The 14,667-nt window shown below is 36.9% G+C and overlaps 2 protein-coding genes across 2 annotated transcripts; both read right to left on the bottom strand.

Annotated features, from left to right (window-relative positions):
• Nucleotides 1–2,826: 2,826 nt before the first annotated feature.
• cldn10e (claudin 10e) lies at nucleotides 2,827–5,914 on the bottom strand. Its single transcript, XM_056751153.1, has 5 exons — nucleotides 5,589–5,914; nucleotides 5,236–5,397; nucleotides 4,521–4,602; nucleotides 4,272–4,385; nucleotides 2,827–3,748 (listed from the first exon to the last, which is right to left on the bottom strand). Exons 1-5 carry the CDS (start codon nucleotides 5,818–5,820, stop codon nucleotides 3,391–3,393), a joined length of 948 nt encoding a protein of 315 aa, XP_056607131.1. The 5' UTR covers nucleotides 5,821–5,914; the 3' UTR covers nucleotides 2,827–3,390.
• Nucleotides 5,915–7,260: 1,346 nt separating this feature from the next.
• Nucleotides 7,261–10,912, bottom strand: cldn10a (claudin 10a). Its single transcript, XM_056750591.1, has 5 exons — nucleotides 10,625–10,912; nucleotides 9,073–9,234; nucleotides 8,632–8,713; nucleotides 8,447–8,551; nucleotides 7,261–8,355 (listed from the first exon to the last, which is right to left on the bottom strand). The coding sequence occupies exons 1-5, from the start codon at nucleotides 10,842–10,844 to the stop codon at nucleotides 8,208–8,210; spliced, it is 717 nt and encodes a 238-aa protein (XP_056606569.1). The 5' UTR covers nucleotides 10,845–10,912; the 3' UTR covers nucleotides 7,261–8,207.
• Nucleotides 10,913–14,667: the final 3,755 nt, after the last annotated feature.

The following is a 14,667-nucleotide window of genomic DNA, read 5'->3' as shown; positions in this document are numbered from 1 at the left end:
AAAGATGTATGGAAAGAGAGATGAATGATCTGCTGAGATGTTTCAAGCCAACATGGAATACAATTACATGCTGGTGTGTCTTTGGTGGCCACCTTTGTCTTTATATGCTTCATGAACCCATTGCCTCCAGATTCTGCACGCTATAGATCTCAGAACTGGTAAAACGGCATGCTTCTACCTCAGCTGTTTCAGATTCTGAGAGGTCAAGCCAATCTCTGACCGTGACCCTTCAGTTACCGTGACATGTCAGGGATTGAATCATCATTTCCCAGGTCCTCAGTGCTGATAAAGCCGCTTGTACTCTGTAGGGTCGCTGAGGACTGAGCCTATCAGAGGAGAATATTAGGGCAAGTTTGCTTATTCATAGCTTTTCATAATCTTAGGTTTCTCTTAAAATGGTTATAAAAATAAAAATAGAAACAAATGAGACCATTTTTATAATACATGAAGAGAAGGTGTCAAATAAATGTGGATTATAGAGGCACATTTAGTGAGTTATGTTTGACATCATATAAAAAACTTGCGCAAAGTGGGGAAATATGAGAATGTAGGCCACAGTTCACAAAAAATTAAATTCTGTCATCATTTAGTCACTCTCATGTCACAAAAGAACAATGTTGGTATCTAAAAAACTGATTTCCATACATACACATGAAGACATTTCTTAAAATATCTAGACTACTGTTGTGCTCCACAGAAGAAAGACTTTTAGACTATTTTGGATAAAATAATGCATTTTGGGTGAATTATCCCTTTAAAGAGAACTTTTTTTGTGCAAAAAATTCATACAATTAAGGGCAATTTCAAAAATATGTATTTTAAACAGCGGAAAAAACTGTAAAAAGTTTAAATCCATTTTCACACCAAATCATAATTTTCAAGGCAAACTTGACAACCTGTGTTGCCGAAGCAGAGCACCTTGCATCAAACATTTCATCATATGATTTTTCATTTAGTTTTCAAACCGTCCTTTAGATATTTTATTAACAACATCCTTTTAAAGTTTTTTATTTAAGCCTGAACGTTTGCATTTTCATATCCATTTCGATATTGTTAGAATAATGTCCAGAGATCCTATCAAGTGACTAGATGTTTGATGTTGTAACTGCTACCTGCCAATAGAGGGCATCGTGATCACAAGTTTAACGTAGGTCCAAAAGACAAACTCTGCAGCTCAAACAAAATACCATCTAATAAGAAAATCCTTATCCTTATCCAGATATTTTAAATAGAAATGTCAGGCTTCTGAAAAGTATTTTCTCTGTATTTCTATGCACTCAATACTCGGTTGGGCCTACTTTTGCATGAATTGCATCAAAGCGGCGTTGCATGGAGAAAATCTGTGGCACTGCACAGGTGTTATGAAAGCCCACGTTGCTGAAATCAGAATCTCCATAAAGCTTGTCAGCAGGAAGGATGAAGTGCTCCAAAGTTTCCTAGCAGATGGCTGTGTGACTGTGGACTTCAGAAAACACAGTGGACCAACACATGCAGATGACATGGCACCCCAAATCATCACTGACTGTGGAAACTTCACACTGGACTTCATACCACATACCACAAATGTATTACGAGCTAAAGTGGTTCGTGGTAGAAGTTTCAGGATGATTCCTCCTGACTGTGAGTGTTAACACCACAAATACTAAAACTCCCATCGTGACTGTTGCTCTGTTACAGAAGAAAAGAGGATTCAGATGTTTACAAGCTCAGGATTTTGGAAGACATGCTTTTCACAACCCTCAAACTATTCACTTTTTCTTTGCTGTCTATACTTGTTACTTTCTCAGGACCTGACATGGAGTGGAAGGGGCATGCATTGGATAAACCTCTGGCGTCATTTTCTTTTCGCTTACAAGTTGGACTATTTACACACGCTACAAAATTTTCACACGTTTAAACAAAGCAATCGTAAGACCCAACAGATCAAATAATATAGAAAATAATGTGTATTAAAAATAGATGGTTTCAAGACGACAACATAAACACACGTTATGTGGCCCAAACTATATTTCAGTAGACCTCCGCAAAGAATCAATATCATCCTGAACAGTATATTATTTTATTACAATTAACATAAACAAGAATAATTGAATAAATTAATATTATGTAGGTAGATAAACAAACAGATCGAAAGTTAACTTCGGGCCAGACGCATGCGTCCGATGAAACCGTCTGTACAGATTGTACAGTACACCGAAGTGCATAAAATCCTGGCCAAAGGTCATGTCCAGCTTTGGAACGTTTTGCTTATCCCAATGTATTTTTTTCTTTGTTTTTTCAAAGGTATATCTTTAGGAGAGGATGTTAATTATACATGACGTCAGTGATTGTGTCTTTTTTCAGTGAGCATGTGTCTGATTAGGTTTGTATACCTGTGATGGTCATGGACTAAAATGTTGTATTTTAATACATTTGGGTAGTTTTGCTAGATTGATACTGTGAGGGTTTGTTCTGTAGTTCCTGATTACTGACCATTTTTCCCAACGCACCATATTTCCTACAGGTGTGCGAGGGTGATCACTGATTGACAGCTTTGGAAAGTTGACATCAGTGTATCATTCATACATTTTGAAATTATTTGTATTATGTTTTAAACAAGGGTACAGCCATGACAAGTTTGAGTTACTTATTAAAGTCAATGTTTAATTATTTTTTTGCGTGGTGAGTGTTCATTTACATCAAGTGTCAGGAACTCAAGTCATGCTTTCATAAGCACAAAACATTCTATTGGGAATTGGATTGGTTTTATAATGGAAATGAATGATAATGGTGTTTGCTGGTGTGTGATGGATTATATTGGTGGAATGTTTAAATCCTATTGGAATAATGGCCAAAACACACTACAAAAAGGACATTTTGAAAGGTTTTTAATGGAAAAAGGTATTGGGTTGTCAGGGTATTCTTATGCAAACCATTAGAATTTCTGTTGGGTTTCTATTGCTTTTTTAGGACATTTAGCAGATTAATCTTATTGTAAAAAGGCCCAAACAGCCCTACAAAAAGAAATTTTGTAATGGTTTAATAGAAAAAATCGAGTTATGGTAAACTATTAGAATTTCTGTGATGGTTTCTATTGTTGCTATTTTCCTGTGGCTCAGTGGTAAGAGCATGGCACTAGCAATGCCAAGGTCATGGGTTCGATCCCAGGGGATTGCATATAGTGAGAAACTAATGTATAATGCAATGTAAATGTACAGCAGGAAAGCTATTAGTCACGTTTCTCTGCTGAACATCCCATAACCTCAAACATTTACAAAAACATTCATCAGTTAATTTCCAGAGATGCTTTGAATGCAAAGAGCCTCCTTAAGTGATAGATATGTCATTGCAGAAGTCCAGTACACTGTGTTTGTCTACTTCAACGTCTCCTGTAATCCACACTGAACTGTTTCAGAGGTACGAGTTCCTGACAAAGAAATGTGTGGTAGTTCTGGATGGAGTGGATAATTTCCTTCTGTTTAAATCCGATCTGCTTAACCTTGAGGACGTGGACGATCGCACCGGCCGATGAACCTCAGTTTTGACAGAGCTCCTTGATTTGCGTCTGGATCTGGAAGGACGCCGGGTTCTGGAGACACGTGTGTTCACAGGTGAAATGTGAGACACAGCTGATGGCCCAGACTGAGAGGAGAGCTCAGATATTGATGATACGCCAGATCTTGAGGAAAGTTCAGAGATTATGGAAAGGTTTGTGTGAGAGTAGCGTGAGGCTTTACCCTCCACTGCAGGAACGATAGACGTTAGTGACCTAAGAAAAAGCATTTTATAAAGAATCTGAAATATTCACCAAAACAAGTTTTTTATTATATCAACTTGTTTGGTCATCAATTTTAGATGCTCTAAAGCTGGGGTTCTCACGCGTTGTGACTCCAAGGCCCCCCACTGTATTCAAGAATATTCAAAGACCCCTCCCGCTCACAAAAAAAATCAAAATGTTTACCCAATAAAATATTTGATATTAACTTGAAAAGTGCTAATATTTAATAAAATTATAAATATAAATATAATATAAAATAAAATAAAAATGTAATATAGAAAATGACATATAATAAGAAATATATTGGTTTTTAGTTGTTTAAAAAAATATTTTAATGCTCTTTTGTCTAAATTTTAAGTATTAGTCATTCTGAAGGCCCCTTGGAAGTCAGTTGGGGCCCCTTTTGGGCCACTGCCCCCCTGTTGAGAACCCCTGCTCTAAAGTGCCAGAACAAATATTGTCTTTATATTAAACTGTCTTAAAGATTTCTATTATTATTATAATAAACACTCACCTGCTGTATGTCTGAGACCTGATCTTCCACACTGAAACCAGGAAAAAAAATCCACCAGTGATCTGAAAAGCACATCCAGCCCACCCGAGAAACAACGGAGTTCCCAAGTCAAATCTGAAAGATTTGCATAAAATAATACAATGAAATGAACAAATATTGCATCAAATACAGTTACTAAAAAGTAATTATTAAAAGCTTTTTTTTATTCCCACAATTATTTTATTGTAAAGGAATGATTGATAAGCTTACTGCAATCCGCCAAATCTGGGGTTGAAAAACTCAGCAGAGATGTAATGAGCGTATACTGAATATCCACATGCAGAGAGCAAACCTTACAAAACATACAATCCAACAGAAGAAAACAGTCTGTTATACATTCTCTCACAATAGTTTTTCTTAAGTGTGCTGTTAGTAAGACAGAAAGTCAACAATATAATACACTTAAATGTGGAATATTAAGCAGGATCTATTGACAGAAATGCAACATAATACACATAACTATGTCTTCACAGGTGTATACAGACTTTGCAAACTGAAGTGTTTTATTTTTATTACCTTAGGATGAGCTATTTCTATCTACACACACCCCAGGCCCCCTTACATGGAGTTCGCCATCTGGTTTCTACAGTACAAAATGTACTTTCACAAACTAAACTACTTTTGAACTACATTTCATAAACTATGTGCTACAAGCGGTATACTCACTTGAAGTAGTAAAAAGTTGTATACTAGTTGTATATGCCTGCTCAAAGTTAACTACTGTTACACTCAAAGTATACTTTTATAAACGAAAAAGTCTCAAGTAGTAATAAAGTAGCACACTTTTAAGTATGCTAGGCCTACTCGTACATTGATATTACTATACTTAACATACAAAGCATACAGCATCAAAAATACACTTGATAGAATGAATTTAAAGTATGATTTTTTGTAGACGTTAAGATTCTAAGATGATGAAATGTACCACTAAAGACGTGACAGAAGCTTCCCGTGAACATGGATCGGTTCTTCTCGTTGTCTTTGCCTCCAATGTAAGTGCACTCCATTCCGGCAAAGCTCAGGATGAACCCCAGCACTCCGACAGCCATGCCAGACATCAGCAGAGCTCTTACAATCTGGAGGTAATCTGAACATTCAACAAAAAAATCCAAAGAACCGATTATTGTCTGTCTGACTGTTCTGTAACCCTTTAAAACCTTAAAAACAACAAATGTGATTTTGCTTCAGGTTTTATAGAAATTGTCTAAACAAAAATCTATATTGTCTTTGTTCATTCTGCACAGTATCTATATTGAGAGTGTTTCATAATGTCTGCACCTTCTACAGCCCAAAGCACAGGAAAGTCGTAGCAGTTGGATGTGGCGGCGGAGTCGGTGTAGCATGCCCTCCACAGACTGGACCAGTACCAGCCCACCGTGATGATAGAACTCCCAGCCTGCCCTCCGACAGACGTGACCTTCCAGCCCTCCATGGCCATGGAGCAAGCCACGAAAATCCAGCCCAGTAACGTCAACAGCAAGCCCCAGATCTGCAGACCTCGAACCTTCATCTTCGCTGACGTTCTGCGTTCAAACTGACTGTCTGTTTGCTTGTATACTGTATGTTTTAGCCGTGTCAGGTCAGTTTGTGATCCATCTCTTAGATCTCTGAAACTGTTCTGTGAGCAACACATGGGACAAAGACATGCTGTCATCTTTTTTGTGCCGATCTCAATGTTTTGCCCCGCATGTTCCCACAGTTGTTGAAGTATTATCTTGATTTTCAGATCCAATTTCACACACATAAACATCTCGATGACATACTTCGTAGGGGCCAAATGTCTAATTCTTGTTTTTCAGGACCTAACAGAAGAGGATGTGCAGTTTATCATATGTTTATGGGTGTGTGTCATGGGCGTTTCCAAAAGGAACTTTTTAATATGCAGAAAACAGCCTCGGTGTTCATAACTGAACAATAATAATTTCATAAAGGTGCCGTGAGAGTTTGCTATTGAACGTGTTTTAGGTGTGTGTGGTTCTGTTCTTCTGCCGTTTGATTTTGTCCTGTGAACTTTGGTCAGCTTGTCTGTTCCATCTCCTGGAAAATGAGAGACCTTTTGGAGATCATTGGTTTAACTGTTGAAGCCGAACTGTGATGCTGAATTAAGCCTTTGTTTTCTTCAAGAGCCTGAGCAATTATCTGACTCTTTACAACCTTTTACTTGAAGTATCTTTAGCGGCAGGGATACTGTTGTCTCTGGTCTGAAACAAGATCTAATGCCCTCTGGTGTCCAGTGTTGCATTTCTGATTGCGGTCACTGGTCTGTATGTGATGTTTACTAGTGATACTTTCAAAAGTATACTTTTTGTTACTCCTGGCAGGTTTGTGATTTTTTTCGACCCTGCTAGAAATGTAAATTAATAAAACTTTAAATTTACCAGCAATTTATTACATCACAATATAATAAGCTAAATTTGTAAGTAGTGATTTATAATGAGAATGTGTATATATATATATATTATTTTATTAATATATAATATTTACAAAATTGAATATTTAATCCTTAAGACGATTTTAATTTAAAATACGTTTATAATTCAAAACAATTTGTTTATTTATAAAATATAGAGGATATTTATATATAACATATATATTTTTAATAATATGTTTAGATATTTTATGGTATAAATATACATATTTATATAATATTTAATTGTCAAAATATTGCATTATGCAAATTATTATTTTCATATAAATGTAATATTGAGTTTCAGTAAATCTACTTTATGTGTTAGTTCTCACAACTCACAACACAAACCATAGAATTTGGGCCTCTCATGCTCTTAAAAAAGTTACAGGAAAAACGATTTTCACTCCATTTGTGTTGTTCCTATACTTCCTACAGAACACACACAATTGTGACTTTTTTTATTTATTTACATTATATTTACATTTAGGCATTTGGCAGACGCTTTTATCCAAAGTGACTTACATTGCTTTATCCTATACATTTTACATTTAAAAAATTGGTCATTCGAATAGTTACTGTATATCACTTTTCTATTTACAATAGTAAGTCAATCCAACACCACGAAAATAAATTAATTAAAAAGACAAATGACAAAATGCTGAATTTCCCTTTTATTATGTCACAAAATCTTTTCAAACCTTCTCACAAATTGAGCAGAGAGACACTGATTCCTTTTTAAAGAAGGTATCTGACACGACATGAAGACTCTGGCAGCAGTCTGCGGAAGCTCCAGGGTCTAAAGTTTCCAGTGATCAGGAGGTGAGGAGAGACTCCAGGTCTGGAGCAATAAGTGATTTCCGACTCAATTTCCGAATCGAGACAGCATGTTCCTGTGGTCAGTGGAGCGCAGCTGAGGTTCTTGTCTGTTCTTTTGAGGCCTGTCGTCGGTTCATCTGACTTAGGATCGGTTTAAGGTAGAGATGTTCAGTCATTGTCAAACCGATGAGATTAAAGTGGATTGATTTTTGCCCCCAAAAACATTTAAATCTCAAAATGATTGAATCGATTAATTACAAATATCATCAAGAAGGTTTGTGTTGAAATGTGTTAATATATGTTCTGTGATGTGATGAGATTTATTCAGGATTTTCTATGTAAATATATAAAACATATTGTTCATCAAAACTAAGAATCTTTCTTGAATTGTAATTTTTCATTTTTAGGTATAAAGCAAAACATTAAATGGCACCCTTCCATTAGAAGATACAATCCCTGACATGTTAACAGTAACATGAGAATTTCTATAACATAAAAAAACAGTAATCAACTTTATGCATCTCCGAAAATATAAAACTCTCTTCCTACATTGATGTTTCAGTCTTTTGTTTTCTGAGTCCTTCATTCGGGGACATGTCTGATAGTGGACTGTACACCGTGTATACTGTTTGACCCTCCGTTCTTATCAGTTCAAGGCTTTTAAAAGAAAATCAAACGTACGCATTTTTCCCAAACCGTCTGCCAGAGAATCTGATTTGATCTGGGGGGTGTGCCTGAGAAACTTCCGAGGTCTTTGTGATCTTGGTGACCTTGTTTTGGGTTGATATGAAAGATGTTTCACCGTTGTAAGAGTACTCGCTGTTCGAGAGAAGAGGAAAAATGTCTAGTCAAGTGGTACTGGTTCTGGCATTGGGTTTAACTTCATTACTTTACTTTTACATTTTTTCACCTGATGCTGAATCCTTCTGTCATAGAGAAGCAGAAGACAAAGCCTCCAAGGATGCTGAGAACAGATCCTGCCCAGCCAATAAACAGGGCCGCCCCAAGTTCAAATCTGAACACAGACAAGACAAACACTTTAGTATTAGATAGTACACATGTTAAGTAACTGTGTTAAAATGCTTTTTTTCTTACTTCTGTTTCACAAATAATGGGTCAAAAAACTCATTTGTTATCCTGTGTGCGTACAGAGAACAGGCGGTCATAGAGCAGATTCCTGCAGAGACATCGGGTGTTCAAATATTGTTCATATAAGGCCATGTCAGATGAAACCGTGATTTAAAGGGTCAGTTCAACAACAAAACAATGATTTTCATCATTTACTCATCTTCATGGCATTCCAAACATGTTTGACTTTATTTCTTCTGCAGAACACGAAAGAAGCTATTTTGAAGAATGCTGACAACCAAACAACATTGACCCCCATTGACTTCCATTGTATAGACACAAAACCACAGAGACATTTCTCACACTATCTTCTTTGTGTCGGACAGAAAAAAAAGAGATGTTTAAATGACACGAGGGTGAATAAACAATGACAGAATTTTTGTTTCTTTAGGTCTGGCCAACACGTACCACTGAGAATAAAGTGTAGTCCACATAAACAGGTGATCCTGGCTTTGGTGGTCTCTGTGCCCCCAATCTTAGTACACTTCATGCCAATTAGAGCCAGAATAGCTCCGAAGAATCCCAGACACACAGCTGAGATCATCAGCCCTCGACATACCTGGATATAAGCTGCAGAAACAGGACAACAATTGGTCGACTAAAAACAGTGTAAACACTATCGTCGCTCTCCTTGTTTGAGCAATATGACAGGTCAACTTTTGCTCAACCAATGGCAAATGTTTTGGGTGGGTCTATGGGACTAGAGGCGGGGTTAAAAAGGTGTTAGGGATGTTTGGGGAAATTGTCTAAAACATTTTTAGTGGTTTAGAATGTGAACAGTAAACTACCACCTAGCAACCAGAAAACCCTATCAAGTGCATAACAACATGCTAAAACTTGTCCACCGCATAATGATGTCATAACAACTGCACACAACACTGCTATTAAGTGAGCTCTTTTTGCAGTTCCGGTGACATTCTATTCATACATTCACTTTGATGAGTCAAGCCACAAACATTAATAGCTTCAAAACATTAAATCTGTATACATTACTTGCTTGTGCACGATGTCTTGAGGGAACACATTATGGCACGCAAGGGTTGTTAATCTTATGTTCTCCTTTTTGCCTTTGGGATATTCATTACTTGCAGGTTGTAACAGAGGTCATGAGTGAAGAAACCAAAAGTTGAGGTCACAGAGTCACTATTTACAGTAATGAATCTTGAAAGCCTCGTTTTACCTTACAAAAATTTCAAATTCATTTTAAGTGTACAAATGCATCGTTCAAGTCTATTTTTTGTATACTTCAATGAGTATAATTATACTTGTAAGTGTACGATTTCAGTACTTCTAAATTTGCCTGTGTTTTATACTTTAAGTATAACTGTAGTAAATTTATACACAAATATGTTTTAGTACATGCAAATTTAAGGGAAAAATTTTCATTTGCTTACCTTCGAGTTGTTACAAATGTGTATCAATTTCTTTGTTCTGATGAACACAGAGAAAAATATATTGAAGGATGCTTATTAACAGACCCTCATTGACTCCCATAGTAGGAAAAAACGTAATGGTAGCCAAACGTGCCCCAGAACTGTTTGCCGGCCTACATTCTTCAAAATATCTTCTTTTGTGTTCAACAGAACAAAAACATGATGAAGTAACTTTTCCTACTTTGGGAGTCAATGGGGGCAAAATATGTCTGGTTATAAGCATTCTTTCAAATCTCTGTTCATCAAAACAAAGAAATTGATACAGATTTGGAACAACTCGAAGATGAGTAAATGCTGACAGATTTGTAATTTTTGGGTGAAGTATCCCTTTAAATACGAAAGAAAATGTTCTTGTTGTTCAGTGTAAAAGAAGTATACGAATAATACTATACTATTATACTAAACAAAATTTGGTCCTAATAAATAAATATATCCAAATTTGTGCACAAAACACCCATACTAAGACCTTAGAAGTTACATTCATCTTACACACGCACTGTTTTGCATTAAAAAAAGAAACAAAGTACCATCAAGTGCTAGCATAGAAGGAAAGTCCTTGCAGTTCGAAACCCCTGTGGAATCTGTAACGCACGTCTTCCACAGATTGGACCAAAAGGTTGCCGTGGTTATGACTGTCCCGTCCACCGATGACACCTTCCAGTAGTCGGTCGGGAGCGTGGAAGAGATGAGAATCCAGCCAGATACGCTCAGCACAAAGGCAACAATCTCTGTTGCCATGTTACTCATTTTCCAAGTGTTGTTAAGGTTGTAAAACTGCTCAGAGCCTGAATCAATAACTTGGTAAGGGGTGCTCAGTCTAGACCCAACTGTCTATGGGTCTAACCCCCCAAAAGCTGATTTATATTCAACAGGGAGGACTCTGGCTGCTAACCTTTTCAACAGCTGACCAATAGCCTCTCACATACCCACAACCCCATGCGCACACACACCCAAACATCACTCCGCAAGAATCATTTTGAGTGAGTCGGCAAAGATGCTGGAGGTCAGTAGGTTAGTACATTAAAGATGAGTGTTATGGGAGGGACCTGAAATGTCAACGCCTGAAACGGATGTTGTGGAAATGAGCGCTCCGATAAGAAAAAAGCTCTGATGTGGAAGATAAAGCTTTGAAACTGATGAAATGATGTTCACTTCAATTCCTGTGGACCGAGTGGGCCACAGTTCTTCTAGAAAGGACGCCATCTAGAGGTAAGAATTTGAGTGTGGGTACTATTTTAACGTTTTTCCATCGAATTAAACATTTAATTGTGCTGTACTATTACATATGAATTTGTACTGACGAATAATATTGCATGTGAAAATGTGCCTCAAAAAAGAGATAAAATATCAACGCTGTCTAGAGATTCAGACATGCCTCCCGTGTTCTCACTTTTCCAGAAGGTTAAAATAACAGGCCTTTCAAGTGTATTTGTGTTACCAGGAGGATTTAGTTAACAAAGGTCAAATCAGCTTTCCTGCTCGCTCTCAGATCCTCTTAATGGCTTCGCTGTTCCCAGCAGAGGGAGGTAAAAAAAACCTTAATCTGACCTGACCAAAACTTTGAGGCTTCTTCAGTCAGCACCTGCCCGCCTTAGCCAAGAACACTTAAACTACAGTTATGTAACATTTGAAGGGAGTATAAGTTACAGTAACACGTGAATAGGTCTGCAGAGTTACTTAAAATGAAATTTATTTTATGATTTACCTTATGTCATTCCAAAACTTGTATGATTTCTTCTGCAGAACACAAAAGAAGATATTTTGAAGAATGTCGGTATAATCGAACAACCTTAGTCCCACTGACTTCCATCGTGGACACAAAACCACAGAGACATTTCTCAAATATCATTAAAAACACACTTGAACAATGTAAAAGTGATTTCAAAATAATTTGAACCATCTCCGAGACATTCCCTGCTCTCATACCTGTGGGGACATTAGATTCAACAGAGCCTGTATGTTAGTCAGGTAAGCTCCTGTTGAGTAATACAAGGCCAAAGAGAGCATCAAACAACACATCTGCTGCCATGGCAACCATTTAGTTTCCCTGGAGGAAATCCCTGGTCCAAGTGAAATGAAACACATGCATCATGATATCACGCAATTATATTGATTTGCAAATTACATCTGTGAAATTAATCTTTAAATATATCAAAGAGAGGTAATGACAGTTTTATCATTATAGAATAATTCAGATGGGGCAAACTGAGACATGTTGAGTGATGAATGCGGTTATTCATCTCCAGAAAGCTCAAGGGTCATAAACCTCACGTAACGATTTGAGAAAACATGACCAAAAGGAGACACATAGAACTTCCAGATTATATAGTTATATATATAGATCATTATTTATATATAAGGTATTTCTCAACTTCAAAAAGTCAAACAAAATTATTCCGTTTTCATGCCTAAAATTTGATGATTAGTATTCACCGGAATGATTACTTTTTTACCAACAATAATGGCCAACTTGAATCTTGTTCCTTATTGAAATGTCTATTTTACTTGTTATATGCATAGAGTTCTCAGTCATTGTTGGTGTAACACCAGTGACAATAACACCAGAGACAAATTCCGATGAAAGGCTGATTTTCCAAAATGATGGTCAAGTCACCTCAAAACTAACATGATGAGGCACACTAAGATCTATACAATATTTAGTAATATATATACATTTTCCAATAAAAATCCTTCATACTGACACAAACCAAAGCAACACCTATGGCGCTTTTAAAGAACCACACCAAAAACCGACATTTTTAGTAACATTTCTAATTTATATTAATGAAAGGGATACTCGACATGTGTGTGCTTAAACAGAACACCTTTTTAGTCGAACTTTTAAGTACTTACTTGCATATTTTTATTATTTCAAAATAACAGTTAAAAAGAAATGTATAGTATAATGCAATGTAAGCCGCTTTGAATAAAAGCGTCTGCCAAATGCATAAATGTAATTTGTCACCATTAACACCAATGACACAAAATCAAAGGACAGATATATTTTATTATTATTTCTATATTAATAAATAACTATTTTGGTTTGCTTTTGTTGCATTAATTAGGTCCTATCCTTGTTTTTAATTGGTTGACTTAATTTACCTGTAGTGGTTCTATGACTAAAGTTCGTTTTAAGATGTTTAACCCGAGTAATAATGACTCAACATTCAGGGATTTCTCAGTTCTACCACCGCCTTACAGATTACAGTATTTGGATGACCTTTACCATGGAAATGGTAGACAATGTTGCACCTAGACCTACTCCTGTGTTTGTGTTCAAGTTTGAATAATGCCTTTCACGTGCTCTCGGAAATTCAATAATTCCCACTTCCACCGTGAAAATAATTTGCGAAACGGTGCTCTTTTAATGTTAGCAGATCCAGCATGGTTGTAAAGCATACTTGTAATGTTTTAATGCAATCATTAGTAAAATTAATATTTTAATGTTACACAATCCAGACGTTACTTCCGGGTCGACGTGGGAATTATCTAATTTCCGAGATCATGTGAAGGGGGGCATAAATGTGAGGGCAAAAGTAACATATAGCAGCACCAAAGTATGATTTGCTTTAAATCTAATTACGTCAACTGTCTTTTTTGTATAATTAAATAAGGATTGGACTATGATAAATATAATCTCAGCCTGAAAATAGGTCCTCTCTATTCTTCTTTGTGTAGTTGTCTGTCAGCCTTTATCAGCGGACCGGCCACCTGCTCCGAAATTGTGGGTCGGGGATCTCTCATCTTCTGTTCTCTATCGGACATTCAAGAAAGGCGAGAGAAGGGAGGAAATAGAAAGGAAATGAGGAAGTTCGGCACGCGCTAGACGTGGTTTCCACTACAAACACGTGATTTGTGTGAGAATTTCCTTTTCTCACGACACTAAAATACACGAGCTATATTAAGTGTGTATAGTTTGCGTTACTTTTCATGTTTGCATTTGTTAATCTGATTCGAGATTGTATGCACATGAGTGGCTTGTGTATGCACAGCTAACAGAGAACAGATGGCAGAGCCTCCATCCACAAACACGCATAGGGACCGCGAACCCTATCTCACGTGACAGAATGTTTGGGCAGAATCTTGTTAAATAAACTTAAAATGATCTTTCACTACTACTTTCGTGTCCTTGTGGTTTTCTTTAAAACGTCTAGTTTCACCTCTCGCGCTCATCGCTTTGATTCCCCGAACTGACCGGCAAATCCTAACGTACGAATCCTACTAAAGCAAAGGTCTGGCTCATGAATATTAATCACGTGACGTGCGCACGTAGCCATTGAGGTGAGACCGCGAGGAAATCTATCTGACAAAAAAACTCATATTACTTAGGAGCTCATTAATAAACGTAATGTTTCTTGTCCGAACGCTTAATGATAAGGGACGTAAATCGGTTTTTATTTATATGTATTCATAGTATAATGCCATAGTAGTGACCATATAATCACCATGACGTAAGGTGTAAAAGACGTCTGTTCCCTCCCCGCTTACTAGCCGCCAATCATACGCTTCGGATTGCTGCTCATTTAGGTGTGTTGGGCGGGGCTTATTTCTCCACAGCGCTGTATGCGCA

Source organism: Triplophysa dalaica, chromosome 6 (assembly GCF_015846415.1).
Source record: "Triplophysa dalaica isolate WHDGS20190420 chromosome 6, ASM1584641v1, whole genome shotgun sequence".
Lineage (NCBI taxonomy): Eukaryota > Metazoa > Chordata > Actinopteri > Cypriniformes > Nemacheilidae > Triplophysa > Triplophysa dalaica.
This window is presented reverse-complemented; position numbering and strand designations above follow the sequence as displayed.